The sequence below is a fragment of the Haliotis asinina genome, chromosome 8 (genome assembly GCF_037392515.1).
Source record: "Haliotis asinina isolate JCU_RB_2024 chromosome 8, JCU_Hal_asi_v2, whole genome shotgun sequence".
Taxonomy (NCBI): Eukaryota; Metazoa; Mollusca; class Gastropoda; order Lepetellida; family Haliotidae; genus Haliotis; species Haliotis asinina.
The window spans coordinates 15,416,795-15,434,425 of NC_090287.1; the positions used below are offsets into that span (position 1 = coordinate 15,416,795).

A 17,631-nucleotide genomic window follows, 5' to 3' on the forward strand; every position below is an offset into this window, starting at 1 on the left:
TTTTCTGGAGTGGTTGCTGTTGAAGGCCTTCCTGAGCGGGGGTCATCATCAAGGCTTTGTCTGCCAGGCTTAAATTCTGCAGCCCACTTCTTTACTGTGGAAAATGAAGGAGCATCATCCCCTAGAGTGGAGACCATGTCAGCATGTATCTGTGTTGTGGACATCCCTTTCTTTTGCAAGTACTTCTGATGATTTCAGAGGGTAGGTTTACCAAAAGAGCTGTAGTTGAGATAAAACTATTAGTACGTTTGTAGCTCTTGTGTCTATGATTCACTAAATGATTGTCCTCATTGGTGGCAAACACCTGTCTCTACCCGGTGGGGAAATACAACTCAGGCTGAGAACTTTTCAGCCAACCCTCGTAATATAGCATATCCTGATGTGAGTCGAATCGTATCATTCCAAGATATCGCGATACGTATCGTATTGTGAAGTTTCTGTATCGTCACACCTTCACTGGTTGCTGAAGATCAAATCTAATAGGGATCTTCACGGATGGACCAGACAATATGAATCCATGGATCAACATTATGACCATCGATCTGCACAAATGGGATTCGTTGGCTTGTGTCAAACAGTTCATTGAGCCTGACCAGCTGATCCCCTCTTCTCTTATGACAAGCATGGGTTTCTGAAGATAAATTCTAACCCAGATCTTCACAGGTTGAGTAAGTGATTAATATTATGAGCAATGATCAACCCCATGAATACAAGCAAGGCACTGAGAGTGACCAACAGATTAATACAGTCGTGCCATACGAACCAACTGTAACAAGGAATTACTGCAGGTGGTTGTACATGTGCCCTTTCAATGAGTGAGTTTCAGGTTTTTTACGTTTTAGTTTAACAATATTCCAGCAATACCACGGAATGGGGAACAACAGAAATGGTCTTCACACAACCTACCCATGTGTGGAATCAAACCAGTATCTGGAGTGACAATCGAACACTTTTACCACCACCCTTACACTTTCAGATGCTACGATAAGGCACAAAACAATGGAAACAGAATACTTTATTTGACTATCACACATACATCCGACATTTCACATCTGTATCAAACTTTCTGTTAGATTAACTGCACCATATCAAGATTCAACAGATACTATCTCCCACAGATGACCTTTCATGACTGACTTCAGGAGATCATTTTGTCCTGAACAGCAAGATCAGCTGATAGCACTAAACAGTAATATATTACCATAGCTCAAAATGATGGCAACATAAGTGAAGTTGACTGAATAGACCAGTGTCGGAAGATTAAGGACCCATACAAGTATGGTGTCACTGACTTCATATGCATATCATGGCCGTGGTTCACAAACAATCTTAGAATTGGCATCAATGAAGACATATGTCAATAGTATAGAGGTTTCAGCCCACCAAGCTCAACCATAAGTGTGTGAAGCAGTCCAGTCCAGCAGACGTCAAGAATTTCATCAGACCCACAGGGAATATAACCTTGGAGAACCTCCTCATTTCAACACTCACACTGGGTGAACAGGGGTTACCTGAATTCCTCTAATAAGCCCCAGGGTAAAGCAGTTGTTTAAAAAACAAGTGTGGGGTACATTTTCTACAAATGTATTGAACTTAATCCACAAATAGATTCATAAGGAATGGTTCCTAACTTTCACATAATGCTCACTAACAATCATAATTTCGGTACACCAAGTAAGCACAATAAGCGCTGGGTCAGGTGATCAGACTGACATTCACTTCCAAAATGAACCTGTGGTAGTAAATGGTCGAAGACATTTTTATCATACCAAAGTGGAGTTTTGACACAGTGGATATGAGCGTCCCTATGATACAGCTCTCCTCCTCACACTGCCCTCCCACCCGGTTTCATCTCTTGCTGAGGGGCAGCCTGAAGGGCTTGGCACCTCGATGGGTTTGGAACTTGGTGTCCATCTCTGTCTTGTACATCTGATACAGCAGCTTCTTCTCCAGCTTCTCCACCGCGGCCAGAGTCAGGACAAGTGTCTCATGCTTCAGCATGCTGTACACGTTCAGCCCTGGACAGATAAACATACTGTACACATTCAGCCCTGGCACAGATAAACATACTGTACATGTTCAGCCCTGGCACAGATAAACATACTGTACATGTTCAGCCCTGGGACAGATAAACATACTGTACACATTCAGCCCTGGCACAGATAAACATACTGTACACATTCTGGCCTGGGACAGATAAACATACTGTACACATTCTGGCCTGGGACAGATAAACATACTGTACATGTTCAGCCCTGGGACAGATAAACATACTGTACACATTCAGCCCTGGCACAGATAAACATACTGTACACATTCTGGCCTGGGACAGATAAACATACTGTACACATTCTGGCCTGGGACAGATAAACATACTATACATGTTCAGCCCTGGCACAGATAAACATACTGTACATGTTCAGCCCTGGCACAGATAAACATACTGTACACATTCTGGCCTGGGACAGATAAACATACTGTATACATTCAGTCCTGGCACAGATAAACATACTGTACACATTCAGCCCTGGCACAGATAAACATACTGTACATGTTCAGCCCTGGACAGATAAACATACTGTACACATTCTGGCCTGGGACAGATAAACATACTGTACATGTTCAGCCCTGGCACAGATAAACATACTGTACACATTCAGCCCTGGCACAGATAAACATACTGTACACATTCTGGCCTGGGACAGATAAACATACTGTACACATTCTGGCCTGGGACAGATAAACATACTGTACATGTTCAGCCCTGGGACAGATAAACATACTGTACACATTCAGCCCTGGCACAGATAAACATACTGTACACATTCTGGCCTGGGACAGATAAACATACTGTACATGTTCAGCCCTGGGACAGGTAAACATACTGCACACATTCAGCCCTGGCACAGATAAACATACTGTACACATTCAGTCCTGGGACAGATAAACATACTGTACACATTCTGGCCTGGGACAGATAAACATACTGTACACATTCAGCCCTGGCACAGATAAACATACTGTACACATTCTGGCCTGGGACAGATAAACATACTGTACACATTCTGGCCTGGGACAGATAAACATACTATACATGTTCAGCCCTGGCACAGATAAACATACTGTACATGTTCAGCCCTGGCACAGATAAACATACTGTACACATTCTGGCCTGGGACAGATAAACATACTGTACACATTCTGGCCTGGGACAGATAAACATACTGTACATGTTCAGCCCTGGCACAGATAAACATACTGTACATGTTCAGCCCTGGACAGATAAACATACTGTACACATTCTGGCCTGGGACAGATAAACATACTGTACATGTTCAGCCCTGGCACAGATAAACATACTGTACATGTTCAGTCCTGAACAGAAAAAACATACTGTACACATTCAGCCCTGGCACAGATAAACATACTATGCATGTTCAGCCCTGGGACAGATAAGCATACTATGCACGTTCAGCCCTGGGACAGAAAAACATACTGTACACGTTCAGCCCTGGACAGATAAACATACTGTACACGTTCAGTCCTGGCACAGATAAACATACTATGCACGTTCAGCCCTGGGACAGATAAACATTCTGTACACATTCAGCCCTGGGACGGATAAACATACCGTAGACATTCAGCCCTGGGACAGATAAACATACTGTACACATTCAGCCCTGGCACAGATAAACAAACTATGCACGTTCAGCCCTGGCACAGATAAACATACTGAACATGTTCAGCCCTGGGGCAGATAAACATAATTTACACATTCAGTCCTGGGACAGATAAACATACTGCACACATTCAGCCCTGGGACAGATAAACATACTGTACACATTCAGGCCTGGGACAGATAAACATACTGTAGATGTTCAGGCCTGGGACAGATAAACATACAGTACACATTCAGTCCTGGACAGATAAACATACTGTACACGTTCAGTCCTGGCACAGATAAACATACTGTACACATTCAGCCCTTCGACAAATAAACATACTGTACATGTTCAGTCCTGAACAGAAAAACATACTGTACACATTCAGCCCTGGCACAGATAAACATACTATGCACGTTCAGCCCTGGGACAGATAAACACACTATGCACGTTCAGCCCTGGCACAGATAAACATACTGTACACGTTCAGCCCTGGACAGATAAACATACTGTAGACGTTCAGTCTTGGCACAGATAAACATACTATGCACGTTCAGCCCTGGGACAGATAAACATTCTGTACACATTCAGCCCTGGGACGGATAAACATACCGTAGACATTCAGCCCTGGGACAGATAAACATACTGTACACATTCAGTCCTGGCACATATAAACAAACTATGCACGTTCAGCCCTGGCACAGATAAACATACTGAACATGTTCAGCCCTGGACAGATAAACATACTGTACACATTCAGTCCTAGACAGATAAACATACTGTGCACATTCAGCCCTGGGACAGATAAACATACTGTACACATTCAGTCCTGTACAGATAAACATACTGTACACTTTCAGCCCTGGGACAGGTAAACATATGGGGGCATGGTGGGCGAGCTGTCTAAGGTGCCAGGCTAGTGATCCAGCGAGGTTGATGTTTCGGGATCGAGCACACCTGTGACTGGGTGTAAAAACCTTGGAGTCAACTTTGTGTGGAGACTCTTTCAGTGTTGTCACAACCCCTAGTGTACAGTACACAACCCTGTGCACTTAAAAGAACCCCCGAACCCGTTGGTATATGACCAGATGGTGGCCAAATGAACATGTGCATACACCTAGTTGCGGGTACACATACTGTGCATGTTCAGCCCTGGGACAGATAAACATACTGTACATGTTCAGCCCTAGATAGATAAACATACTGTACATGTTCAGCCCAGGATATAAAATCATACTGTACAAAATCACAGCAGGGAAATACACAAGTCCAAAGTTACCATCAAAATGTCCCCAAATCCTGTATCATGATCATTTTATACTAAATACTTGATCCATATCAAATTTCAAACTGAGAGATCTAGAAATAGATGTGCTGGGATACACTGAAAATGTAAATGACAGCATCTCATTCAACTTTCATGTGAGCTAAGCTATTTAATTTTTCATACACTTTTCAAACATTCTTTCCTGAGTAACTGTGTACAATAATTCAACGTAACTATCTTTGGATTTGAGTCACATAAATAACATAACAAACACAATGAAACAAGTAAGGGGATGCATGAAAGTACAAGTGTTCCTTTATTCTTTTCCAGGTTTCTTCACAAGGTTTGTATTGTACTGCATGTGTAATTCTGTACACTTTTACTTTCATGTGTTCCCTTATTTGTTTCTATGTGTATTTCATCAAGCAATAATCACAACAGAGGTACTGCAGCCTTTGTCCATAACTACCCGAGGACAAGAAACATGCAATGAGAGGGGATGAAAATCTGACAATGAATTTACTATGGCTTTAGTTTTGACATTTAAACATGTTGTGTGCTTTAAATCTCTGAACAGAAAACTGACATGCAACTCACCATATACAGGCATGAGGTTGAACTGAGGAGTCTTGCTCAGGGCAACAGCTATATTCCGGGGCATGTAGTCTGTGCTGGAAACACATGGCACTGATGTGAATCAGTTATTGAAATCAATCCACATCTCATAACAAAACTTGAGGTCTCTGTCGTCAACAACGAACATCAATCAACATGTCATACCATAGCTTGAGGTCTCTGAATGCACAAACTTCCATCCTATTTTGTTTATTGTTTAATGTCACCATCAGCCATATTCCATTCCACTTGGGTACAATGACACACAAGCAGACAAGTTACGGAACCCACAATCACAATCTAAGATGGCCATTCCGCGGTCATGTTTCAACATACTTGTACTTGCAAATGTACTTTACAGTATGTCTAAAACATGACATACAGTTTGTGAGTGTGTGATGAAGGAACATTCAGTAACTAATAACCTACGAGTAGCTTCTTTCATCTGATTTAGTGGCAAGCATAATCTGATAACTGTCAAAAATCCCTATTGATTTCTCTTTGCATATAAAATCAGACATTCAGTCCCAAATTGGCACCAAAAGCTATGTGACATTTCTTTCACTTAAGAAAAGTGACAAAAAGAAAAGGTGAGGCAACAATACAGTTTATACTACATTGAATACAATGTTATAATACCTCCTAATTTCAGAAAATAATACAAGAATTCAAACATTTTGCCTTTTTCAAATTTTCCATCAAGGACACTTGGTGTATATTTCTAGACAAATCATGTTGTAAAATATGCGAGTGTCAGCAACTTACTCATCCACAAAGAGGGCGGAGTATCCCCAGAGACAGTTTTCAACCAGGTCCTCTATGTACTGCAGATAGAGAAACCACAATCAAACAGGAACAGTACACTCTGAGGTGCCTACATACGTGTGAGGGTCAAGGGTCATGCTACATGTCAATGATAGATGAAAGTGTCAATACGGGTTTAAAAGTAAATATCAGTACTCACCATTCTTACATTCACTTTAACAAAAATTGTATCAAAAAATACACTTCACACAAACACAGCATTATGGTGAATACGTGCGGGAGACTATGGCCATCGTTACCATCTAGCTTTGATTACTGTAGACCTATGAAGGTCTGTGGTAGATTAGGCCTTCAGAAACCCATGTTTGCCATAAAAGGTGACAATGCTTGTCATAAGAGGTGACTAATGGGATCAGATGGTCAAGCTCACTGACTTGGTTCACACAAGTCATCGGTTGCCAGTTGCACAGATCAATGCTCATGCTGTTAAACACTGGATTGTCTGGTCCAGACTCGATTATCTCCAGACCACAGACATACAGCTGGAATATTCCTGAGTACAGCGTAAAAATAAACTCACTCACTCACTCATTACTGTAGTAATTTTAATCGAGAATTGTTTTTAATGCATTCTGTGAAACACTACAAAGGGGTACTCACTTGTGGATCATCAGTAGGGATGTCTAGGGAATCAACGATATGTAAGTCATTCTGAAAAAAAAGAAAAACATTTATACAGTCACTTCGATAAATTTCAGGAATCTAAATATATTCATAAAAACTTCTTCATTAGCTTCTTTCCCATCAGTATGATATTGATGACTTGTAAACTAGATAAACCTGTGAAGGTCCCGGGGCAGAATAGGCCTTCAGCAACCCATGCTTGCCAAGGTGACTATGCTTGTCGTAAGAGGCGACTAACAGGATCAGGCGGTCAGACTAGCTGACTTGGTTGACACATGTCATTGGTTCCCAATTGCGCAGATCAATGCTCATGTTGTTGATCACTGGATTGTCTGGTCCAGACTCGATTATTTACAGACCATCGCCATATAGCTGGAATATTGCTAAGTGCGACGTAAAACTAAACTCACTCGCTCGCTCGCTGTAAACTAAATCTGATGACTTACCTGTCTACTTTTAACAATGCATTTCCATTTACCTGTGCATAGGCCACATTTACTGTTTCGTCTGTGCATATATGACAATATGTTACCTCTCACCTGTGCCACCTTGACAACTTTCCACTCACCTGGTCATATTTTGACATAGTTCAGCTCACCTGTCCATACCTGGACTAATGCTTCCACTCACCTGTGCATACTTGACAGACAGCGCTACCCTAAGCCCCTGCACTCTCACAGCTGTAGGCAACATATAGAAATAACTCTTAGGGCCCCGAGGTCCCATGGCTCGCCCACCTGCAACATTATGCAAGTTGGTTGATATCTCAACTGAGACGTAGCGTTTCTAGGCAGGAGGAGTTATCTCCCTGTTTCTGTACAGCCAGATGAGCTTTATAAGTCCAAATGCAGCTTTGAACGTGTGACACAATAATAAGTTATCGTTCACTTATCATGTATTCTCACATCATCAACAAATTAGCATGTTACTATATCTCCTGAGAGACTGGCCTACAATGAAGGTCAAACAGTCCTTGAGTGAATGAAGTCATAAAACGGTTGGCAATAATCCACACATATCAACTGTATTTTACAAAAGCTTAAAGGTCACATGCAACCAAAAAATCAAACATAATTAAAACACATTTATCACTTATTCATGACATACAATATACATTGCTGCTTTTAAAAAAACAATTAAACAAAATTATAAGCGTACAATCGCGATTCAAAAGTGCAATATTTTGTACTTGGGCTTACTTCCCCCGAAACGAAGCCCTCGGGACACCGAACCCAGTCATGGCTGGTGGATATGCACTCAAGTGTAACGACGGCTTCCGATTGGCTGGTTCATTTGCTGATATGCTTACGGTTCATTGTGTGTACAGAAAGATGATTTGTTTGATGGGCATTTTAGAAGTATAGCCAGTCACAAGAAAGTAAGATTCTGCATGGATATCAATTTCTTTTTGTGTACTTGATGCGTCGTTTCAGTATGGATTCATATACTGTTGTCAAACAAAATCAAATACAGTAAAAGAAGCCGTTATCCATGAAGAATGTAGAGATGTTGGGTTTGGAAAATACATGTTCTCCGAATTTGCGCTCGATCCAGTCAAAAATCATTTCAGCAGAGATGATAAACTACTGGAATCTGTCATTCGTCCAAGTACAAAGCAGGACTTGAAACTGACAAGAGTTTGCACCAGTTTCCGTCAGATCCAGTCATCCGAAAAAAATGAATGTAGTATGTTTGCAACCCACAGACATAAAAACATGACATGTGTATCACACGTGCCTAATTACATAATGTGGCAGACACGGGACTCGGGTGCACGAGTCATAAATCAACTTATTTTCTTTATGTCGTATAGTCTGATAGGTGTTAAGTTCAAATTGCATGTGGTCAATGATCGAAGCTGTGTATTGCATGTTGTCTTTAGCAGACACGCAGACAGACATATAGGTGTGAATAAACCAGACACTGAGCTTTCTCTGTGACAGAGACTGCTTACCACAATCAACAAGTTTTTTTTACGTAACGAGTAGATTGTTTACTTGTTTGTGTACACAACCAAGATTAGACTACTGCTCACAACCTCAGACGCTGGGCATGCATACTGTTTCAAGCTCCGCGAACCTATTCACTGCGCATGCGTCACGGGCGCAGCGCAGCACATCTGTTGGAACCAGTTTTCCCCCCAGCGGTGGGGGGAATTTAGTGAAACGTTTGAACTCCGATTTCGCGGGCTTTTTTTTCCATCGCGTTTTTTTCAACCCCCCAGCGCTGGGGGGAATTTAGTGAAACGTTTGAACTCCGATTTCGCGGGCTTTTTTTTCCATCGCGTTTTTTTCAACTTTATAGGTTGAATTGGCATTATTTATGATTTGTTTCGGTAAATGCATACCGAAAGGTACAAGAATCTGCAAAGTTGTGTTTTACGTTGCATGTGACCTTTAACATTCAAGTGTGGACAATCACCCAGTGGCCAGTATATAAAGACAACAGGTGTAAGGGTACAGTTACCTTAACTTACACCACCATTCTAGTTCCTCTTACATCAAACATGACATCATCAGCTAGTGCATTCATGAAAAGACCAGTAAGTTCACATAATCCACAGGTTTGAAATAATCTGCCAACTAACTGGATATGACCAGTGGTGTCAACATCTGTATGAAGAAGCATTTTACTCCAGCATCCCCTTTGGTCTGCTCACCTCCAACCCACAGCGGTGATCTGATACTACTGTGTCTGGCTCTCCCCAGGCCCTTTTGTGGCCACGGCCTCTTGCCGCCCCCCTGCACCTCCGCACGGGTCTTGGTCTTGGCATGTGACTAGCAATAACAAGTACAACAAGTATACAACTAGGGAGAAAGCTCCATATATTAACACTGAACAAGTGTTGAGACAGTAATTTACAGTACTACTGTAGTACGCTCAGAAGTTAAAGACAAAGACTGTAGAAGTAAAACTGAACTGAAAGTGTTGATTTTCAAACTTCGCTATAAATACCTGACTTAACAGCATTGTTCGGTTGCTTGTAAATAACGTTCCTGTCTGTGCAGTAGTGTTATGTGTATGGGAGTATCTAATTCATCATTAAAGTTTTAACATATTTAAGAACGGGTTGTTCCTCATGAGCAATACCACCCCTATTACATGGACTAACCGACCAGAACATAGCATGTGTAAACCAGTAATCAGAAGTAGAGTTTATTACACAAGTACATTCTACAGAGGATTGAACTTCTGTATTATACTCACAATCCTCTTGTATGTTGTCTGCCAGTGTATGTTCTTGTGAAGCATGTCTAACCTGAAAATAAAGCAGAGCTGAGTCAGGAAGAGAAATGAATGTGTCAAACATGTTACTACATAAAACAAGGGGAGATAATATACTGTGATGATATTTTACACACTGTAATAGTCAGGAGCAGGATGCCACTGGTCAACAGCTTGGGACATCAGGATATAATGAACTTCTAACTGTAGGTTATTGATTCTGATAACAATTACAAAATATGAACTTTTCAAACTATCAATTCTGAAAATACTCCAGGTTAAGTATTACAGCAACCTTGGATTTGTAGCAAATATTTCTGGATGAAGATCAATGACACCCAGCTTCTCATCTTCTACAGTATCCAGGGTCTCTAGCCAGGCCTGGCGTGATTTCATGTTGGGATGGAGGTGGTCCAATTTGCGTGATGTCATGACAGGCAGAGGACGGCGGACAGTATGGGGTTGGATGGGCTGAACCTCTGGAACTGGAAAATACAACTATAAAATCATAAACAAAGTAACCTCTATAAACACTGTACTAGGCCATGGGGCAAACCTATTTGACAAACTGACTTGCAGTGGCATGGTAGAGGAAGGGAGCTAATTTACATTCCCTGAACTCTATGCATTTTTATTCAGTTGCAGAAACATTAGAACATGTTATTGTATGATCACTGTGTTGCTGCATGATAATTTCATGATTGGATGAGCCATGTTAAATTTTGGATCATCCACTTTTAGCAAAATCAGTCTAAACTCTGAATAAAAAATACTATTTACATCAGAGTCACAAAGGTCATATATTCTTGAAAATAGCACAAAAATCATCCCTCAGAACTTACCCTGAGAGCCTCCAGGCTGCTCTGTCAGCTCCTGTAGTTTGTGTGATGTTGTTGAAAACGATCGAAGACAACAGTCCTGGAAAATACAGCCATGCTGGCTTTGAGCAGGTGTGATTCACCTATGTACATTCTCAGATGCCACATCTATAGGTTTTGGATATCTTGCAGTCATAACTATTTTAATATGTACATCTTTCATCAACATTAAATAAAGAATCACCATGGTATATAATCATGAAAACATACTGCTATAGAACTAACTTGAAGGTTGGGACAGATTTCTGCCCATTTCCCCTCTTAAAGTTGATTCCAGTCAAATGACATCACCAGATTATAATTTATATATTCCTCATCTGATCAGGAAGGGGTTAACATGTGGTTTTAATTGAACCTCAACATACTGAAATACATATTCAACTTTCAAAAATGCCACAAAAATAATTTTTTTCTCATCGTTAAAATTTAAGGGTGATAAGAGTGGAAGTCTTAGACTCTTAGTCTTGCCAAAGTTTGTATAACTATGAGAAAGGGATTGCATGAAGGCTAAATGAGAACAGTTACTGTTGAGGCAGAATTGTTTTTCAGCTATCACATGTAACAAAATCTCTGGTCTTTGTTATTATATCCAATAATTTAAAAAAGTTTCTATTTCTTAACATCTGAATAGAAGGTGATTAAAAATATATACGTACAAAACTCCATTTGTACACCCTTATGAGCCAATGAGAGCGAAGGCTCCATGATACAATCGACATTATGAACAAATTAGGCAAGGGCTATTACTTTTTACAGAGCAACTCACTTTGACTTTGTTCTTTGCAACTGTTTGCCGGATCAACAATGACGACATCAGTCTTGTGAGGTACGCCATTTTAGTTGTGCACATATCCATCTTATGTATGATGAATTATGAAACTTCGATTTCAGTAAACTTGATCTAGAGGTCGCATGGTTGAAACAGGAAACTGCAAGAGTAGTCCGCCCTTAGTTTACAAAACTGCAAAAAGTAAATATCATCAAATATGGAATATGATTTACATATATTTTCAATTTGAGAATACTTGGAAACATTTCAAAGAAAACATTGATTAGAAGTGTACTATAATCGTTTTCATTAGTTTGACTCTTTTAAATGAAAGCATATAAAATCGATAAATTTCTATTACACTGGGTTGAAATTTACATGAAACCAGTACTGAGGTCAACAGAAGTAAGAGAAGACGGTATTTCCTGATTTCTTTTTACGAATCCTAGTAAGATATAACGGAAATATATAGGTACAGTAAGTTTATTGATGCATTCAGTGATAGTATCTCCTACACTTCCTTTTGATGTTGAAAGTTTTAACTAGAAATGGATGTTGTCTAAAGCCAAATATTTACAGCTCTGTACTAATATTGATAGTGATACTATTGATAGTAACTTGTTTATATGCACGTCGTCGTCTGTAACAGTGATTAGGGATCTCTAATTAGCTCATAGTACCCTGCAGTTTCACTTGTATGGGTCCAAAAATGTAAATCTGTTAGTTGTTATAGCTAAATGGATGAAAATTTACAAATTGCAGGAGGTAAGAGTTCCGCCCGTACTCCATCTTCATCAAAAACCAGTATTACAAACTGACATGCAATGACATTAAATGTAGTAGAATAGGTGAAAAGGTTAAAGAAATCCCAGAGGTCAAACCCACTTTTTTCAATGTTGACTATTTGGGAAAATTCTAAGCTTTTTAACCATTGATCAGCATGAAACTTCTGGCTTTGATGATATTCATGATACAGTAAAAGAATGTCTCCTCCATGTGATATTATGAACTGAAGGTAGACAATGGTAGAGTAATTTCCCTTCGGCATGGAAGATCGTGATCGTGGGTTTGAATCTGAAATTTGTCAATTTTCAGTTTTGTGACCACTATGATCATATTTTTGATGTTCATGAAATGCTGTTAAAAGCAATATTCAGCCTCACTCACTCACCAAAATCATCCATTCACACCAATGAATTGTCATCCTTAGGTCCTGGTGATCTTTGTGTAAGATGTCGCCAGTGCCAGATGAGGACCCAGATAAGCAAGATTTTGAGGACATTGAGGACATGGACACTCCAAACCTGGTGATACCAGCTGTCATAGAGAACAGTGAGGATGAAGATGAGGACACTGTCCCCCATGGCTACCAGCCTTTGTCTCAGGGTCCAGATGACATGAATGGAAACAACTTTGATGAAGATTCTGATGATGACTCCGGAATGTCAGAAGGAGAGGAAACTGGTGTTGGTCAGAATGATGCCATGGCTTCAGGAATAGTACCAAGTGGACTCTATCCAAATTTTCCTGAAGGGGACCTTCCTTCATATTTGCAGGTAATTCAGTTTAGGTAATCAGGAGTATGTTTGTTTATAAAATGAATCTGGATGATTCACTGTTAGCATTATTTGAAACAAAATCATTTTAAAAAACCTGCAGAACTGATAGGAAGACATCAGTCTGAGAGGCCTTTTATGTTCCTTTGTACGGGTTGTACTAGATAGTATAAACGTGATGAAATGTGGACCCTTCTTCTTAAGAACTACATATTCAGATAATTACTGAATCAGTTATTTTATGTGAAGAATGACTGGTTAAGTGGGACATAAAAGTCACACCAAAAAGTGTAAACAAGTCTTTGCTTATGATGAAGGTCAACTGTGCTTTTTCAGGTACCTGATCTTCCACGACCAGACAAGAAAGATATGCTTTGGAACCAGCCACGGCATACTAGTTCTGATGGAATGGATTCAGGCTAGTTGTGTTTATTAATGTTTTGAAATTATTGTGTAGTATCCCTTAAGAATCATACTGTGGGAAATCCAACCCAGGTTTTAGTTGTGCTGTGTGAATATTTTAAACACAGATCAAACCCACTTTCTTCTTGATTTTGATAAAATGTAGTAACTTCACATTTAAAGGAAGCAAATATTTAGCCTAACCTTTATTCCTCCTGTTAAAATTCAGCTCTTGAATGTGAACTGGGGATCTGGCACAGCCAAGGGTCACCTGTTGACAATGCAGCACATTCTGTACGGGATTCTTGAACTTCTTTCAGTGGCATTTTATGGGTTGGAAAGTGTGACTTTTAGTTTTATGTCACTTTGAGCAATATTCAAGCAATATCACAGTGGGTGACACCACACATGGGCATCAGACATTTTACTCATGTGGAATGGAACCCAGGTCTTAAGCGAGACAAGGGAATGCATCAACCACTAGACTACCGCACCACCCCAAGTTTTGGAAGTACAGTAATGACAAACGCTAACAACTTCTATTTCATGATTGTAATGTTTCAATTCAGACAATGTTGACAATGGTAGAGGATTCTGTGTTGAAACATCCCACCCAAAAAATGAAAGAAGATGTTATCCATAAAGTTTCTTATTATGGTTTAGAAAGGGTCCCAAGGATCACATGCTGAGGTTACGAGCTAATCAAATGGAGCAGTAGCTCAGGCTGGGTGATGTGGGCGATAGCATGTTTTCATACCCCAGTGGCAGGGGTTGTTGGTCACAATGTCAATCATTTGTCCAGAGAAAGCTATTTTCAGGTATCCTGTGAACATCCGGGTTAGAACTGGTCTTTGGCAACCCATGTATGTCATAAGAGGAGACTAATGGGATCAGATGGTCAGACTTGCTGACTTGGTTGGCACATGCTCATGCAGTTGATTTCAGGATTGTCTTATCCAGACTATTTACAAACTGCCAATATCTGGAATATTGCTGAATGCAGAGTAAAACTAAACTCACTCACTCACTCATTATTTACAGGCACACCCAGTATAACTTGATTACTGCTAAGTGTTAAAGCGTTAAACAACAAACAATGCATCTCACCCACTGAAGAAATATAAACTTGTGGATTATAGCCTTTGTATTTGTTTCAGTGTCATGATATGTTGTCATTGTAATGTTCTGCTTGCAGGTCAAGCAGCTGCTGTTAAGAATGCCATGAAGGGATTTGAACTTCCTGGATGTAGCATACCTGACTGGGCCAAAAATATATCTGAGGACAAATGGAAAGAGCAGCTCCTATCTCGTCTGTCAGCATGTGGCCCTAGAGACAACATCTTCTCATCGTCACTTGTGTCAAACAGTGAGATGTCATCACAGAGCTCTGAAAGCAGCCTCAGTGAAGCGGAGAAGGAAATTGGCTGAGAACATTCCAAAGTCTTGTGAAGTAACCTGTTAAATGAAGGGGTAATATGTGTGAATCTGAAAGAAATTGTTCATGGTATAGTTTGTCCTGCCGTATTTTGTAACTATGCTATGAAAGGTCAGTCTTGCAACTCATTCACTCACTCTGTAATAACTTTCTCGAAATAAGGTAATGAGTGTTAAATTCAGACAATATTGGAAATTTGAATGTATCACCACAATGTACTTTTGAAAAACATTTTGGTTTTTTTTAGTGAAAAAATACATTTGCTGAGGCAGTGACTGAAAAATATATGGTAACACCTCTGGCACACCTCGAACATTCTTGCAGTACAGCTCTGTGAGATAGAGCAGAGTGTCTCTGACACTACCAGGGGTAGGCAGCAAAGTCAATGTTGGTTAATGTTATCCAAATAGCACAGTGAACTATAGCTGCTGCTGTTTATTGCTTCTGCACCCAACCACAGAACTCTTTTTGTTCTTTTGAAGCTGAACTTCTTAATTGCTGAACTACAAAAAATATATTAGACTCACTTTTTAAAAGGAAGACCCTGGCTTCCTACCTGACTCCATGATTTCAACATCTGTGTATATTCATGTGTTCATTTGATATGCATATTTCAACCATATGACATTTACTTGACAAGAAGTACATTTTCTAGGTATATTTCAAAATGTTCTTATGGCAGATGTAAAAAGTTTTCTTGGTTTTGAGCTTTTTATTTGTGAGAAATTTTGCTATTTTGCATGGTTCATTGGGATCTTGAAGAGGTATTTTAGATCTATTTCTTTTCAAAACCTTTAATTTCTTTGAATGGCATTCTAGAAGTTGAAGAGATGCAGAATGAAAACCATTTTTATGGATACACAAGTTCTTTATTATTCATAGGTGAAGTTCAACAAAGATCGTAATGTCTAGAATCTATGTCAAAATGTCGCCAATAGAGAATTATAGAAGTTGTATATCCATATAAATTGCCCTCATTCTTCAAAACCTTTAATGGCTGATGAAACCTATCAGCATGTCATGCAGGTTAATGCACTGTTAAAGTATTGTCCTTTTGTGGCTTGTATGTAAGTGCAATGTGGTGTCTGTCCCATACATGTACATTAAATTAGTGGCATTCAAGTGTAGGGTAACACAAGTCCACACTAGGTTTATGTGACCTTCCGATATATCTGCCTCTATTTTTCTTTTGCAAAGATGAATACAATATTTCTGAATTGAAAAAAATTTAAATGGCTCTTTTCCCCACACCCACCCCACCCCCACCCCCAAAAAACAAAAAAAACAGCCGTCAGTGCTCGCTTGGTGAAAAAGTTTAGTTTATTGCCCTTTTCAGTAAAATGCCACCAATACCATACCATAACATGGTAGTCAGCAGAAATGGGCTTCATACATTGTACCAGGTAGGGGAATCAAAGCCAGGTCTTCTGCACGATGAGTATAGGCTTTAACCATTAAGCTACCCCACAAATATTTGATGAAGTTCACCTGATTAAATGCCATTGAGGTATTTGATTTTGTTGCAGAGAAGTAGCCAGTGGAAGTGAAGGACTGGCCTACTGGATTTTCCTGACTGTAGTGTAGTCATACCAGGTTTTGGTACAACTGACAGTAGATGTCTATCCATTTCAGCAGTATTTTTACAATTAGGGTATATGTGAACAACATTTATATTAGAAAGGTTTATCATGTATTTAGAGACATTTGTCCTCTTATGTCTTCAAGACAGTTCTCATGTTTAACATTTTATTGTTTTCAGTTTTGTTTCTATTTCATGTTTGACACCATTGTAATGAAACTTTCTCAAATGGCTCCATGTGAAGAAAACAACTGGTGACAGTAGACATGCCTATGGCTCTAGGAATTAGTTTACCTTTCCACTTTAGAGAAGGACACTATCAGAAAAGAACCATATTTTAGGTGATTTTAATTTAGAGTGGACAGTTCTTCAGTCTGTGATGTTATGTTTAGAGGGCCATTTATGTCTGAATTGTGTGTGTAGAATTTGGATTGTCATACGAGAGGCATTTATTGTGTACATTTGTAAATATTCACTATCATTATAATATGAAATAAAAACAACGTAAAAGGTTCTTCTGATTTTGATATGTATTGTTTGTAGGTGTCTTGCACTGAGTAAGTGAATAGGAGTTCAGTTGTGATTTAACTATTAACCATTAAGCAAGAGTCCATGTTCCAACCAAGTACTGTCACCAATTTTCCATCAAAACATTGAGGAGTCCGTCTTCCCTTCAGACAATGACCAGGGGGCATCCAGAGTGGGGTAGCGCACTTCCATCTCTCCTCCACAAAAAATTGCCCAAAGTGGGGTAGCGCACTTCCATCTCTCCACCACAAAAAATTGCCCAAACG

General features: G+C 39.8%; 2 protein-coding genes across 2 annotated transcripts; one reads left to right on the forward strand and one right to left on the reverse strand.

Annotated features, from left to right (window-relative positions):
- Nucleotides 1-996: 996 nt before the first annotated feature.
- Nucleotides 997-12,072, reverse strand: LOC137293626 (large ribosomal subunit protein uL4m-like). Its single transcript, XM_067824285.1, has 10 exons — nt 11,863-12,072; nt 11,061-11,136; nt 10,514-10,703; nt 10,201-10,252; nt 9,653-9,770; nt 7,624-7,730; nt 6,970-7,020; nt 6,310-6,368; nt 5,527-5,600; nt 997-2,018 (listed from the first exon to the last, which is right to left on the reverse strand). The coding sequence occupies exons 1-10, from the start codon at nt 11,950-11,952 to the stop codon at nt 1,849-1,851; spliced, it is 987 nt and encodes a 328-aa protein (XP_067680386.1). The 5' UTR covers nt 11,953-12,072; the 3' UTR covers nt 997-1,848.
- Nucleotides 12,073-12,231: 159 nt separating this feature from the next.
- On the forward strand, nt 12,232-17,351 carry LOC137293629 (male-enhanced antigen 1-like). The gene is made up of 4 exons (XM_067824289.1): nt 12,232-12,337; nt 13,076-13,421; nt 13,758-13,839; nt 15,019-17,351. The coding sequence occupies exons 2-4, from the start codon at nt 13,098-13,100 to the stop codon at nt 15,249-15,251; spliced, it is 639 nt and encodes a 212-aa protein (XP_067680390.1). The 5' UTR covers nt 12,232-12,337; nt 13,076-13,097; the 3' UTR covers nt 15,252-17,351.
- Nucleotides 17,352-17,631: the final 280 nt, after the last annotated feature.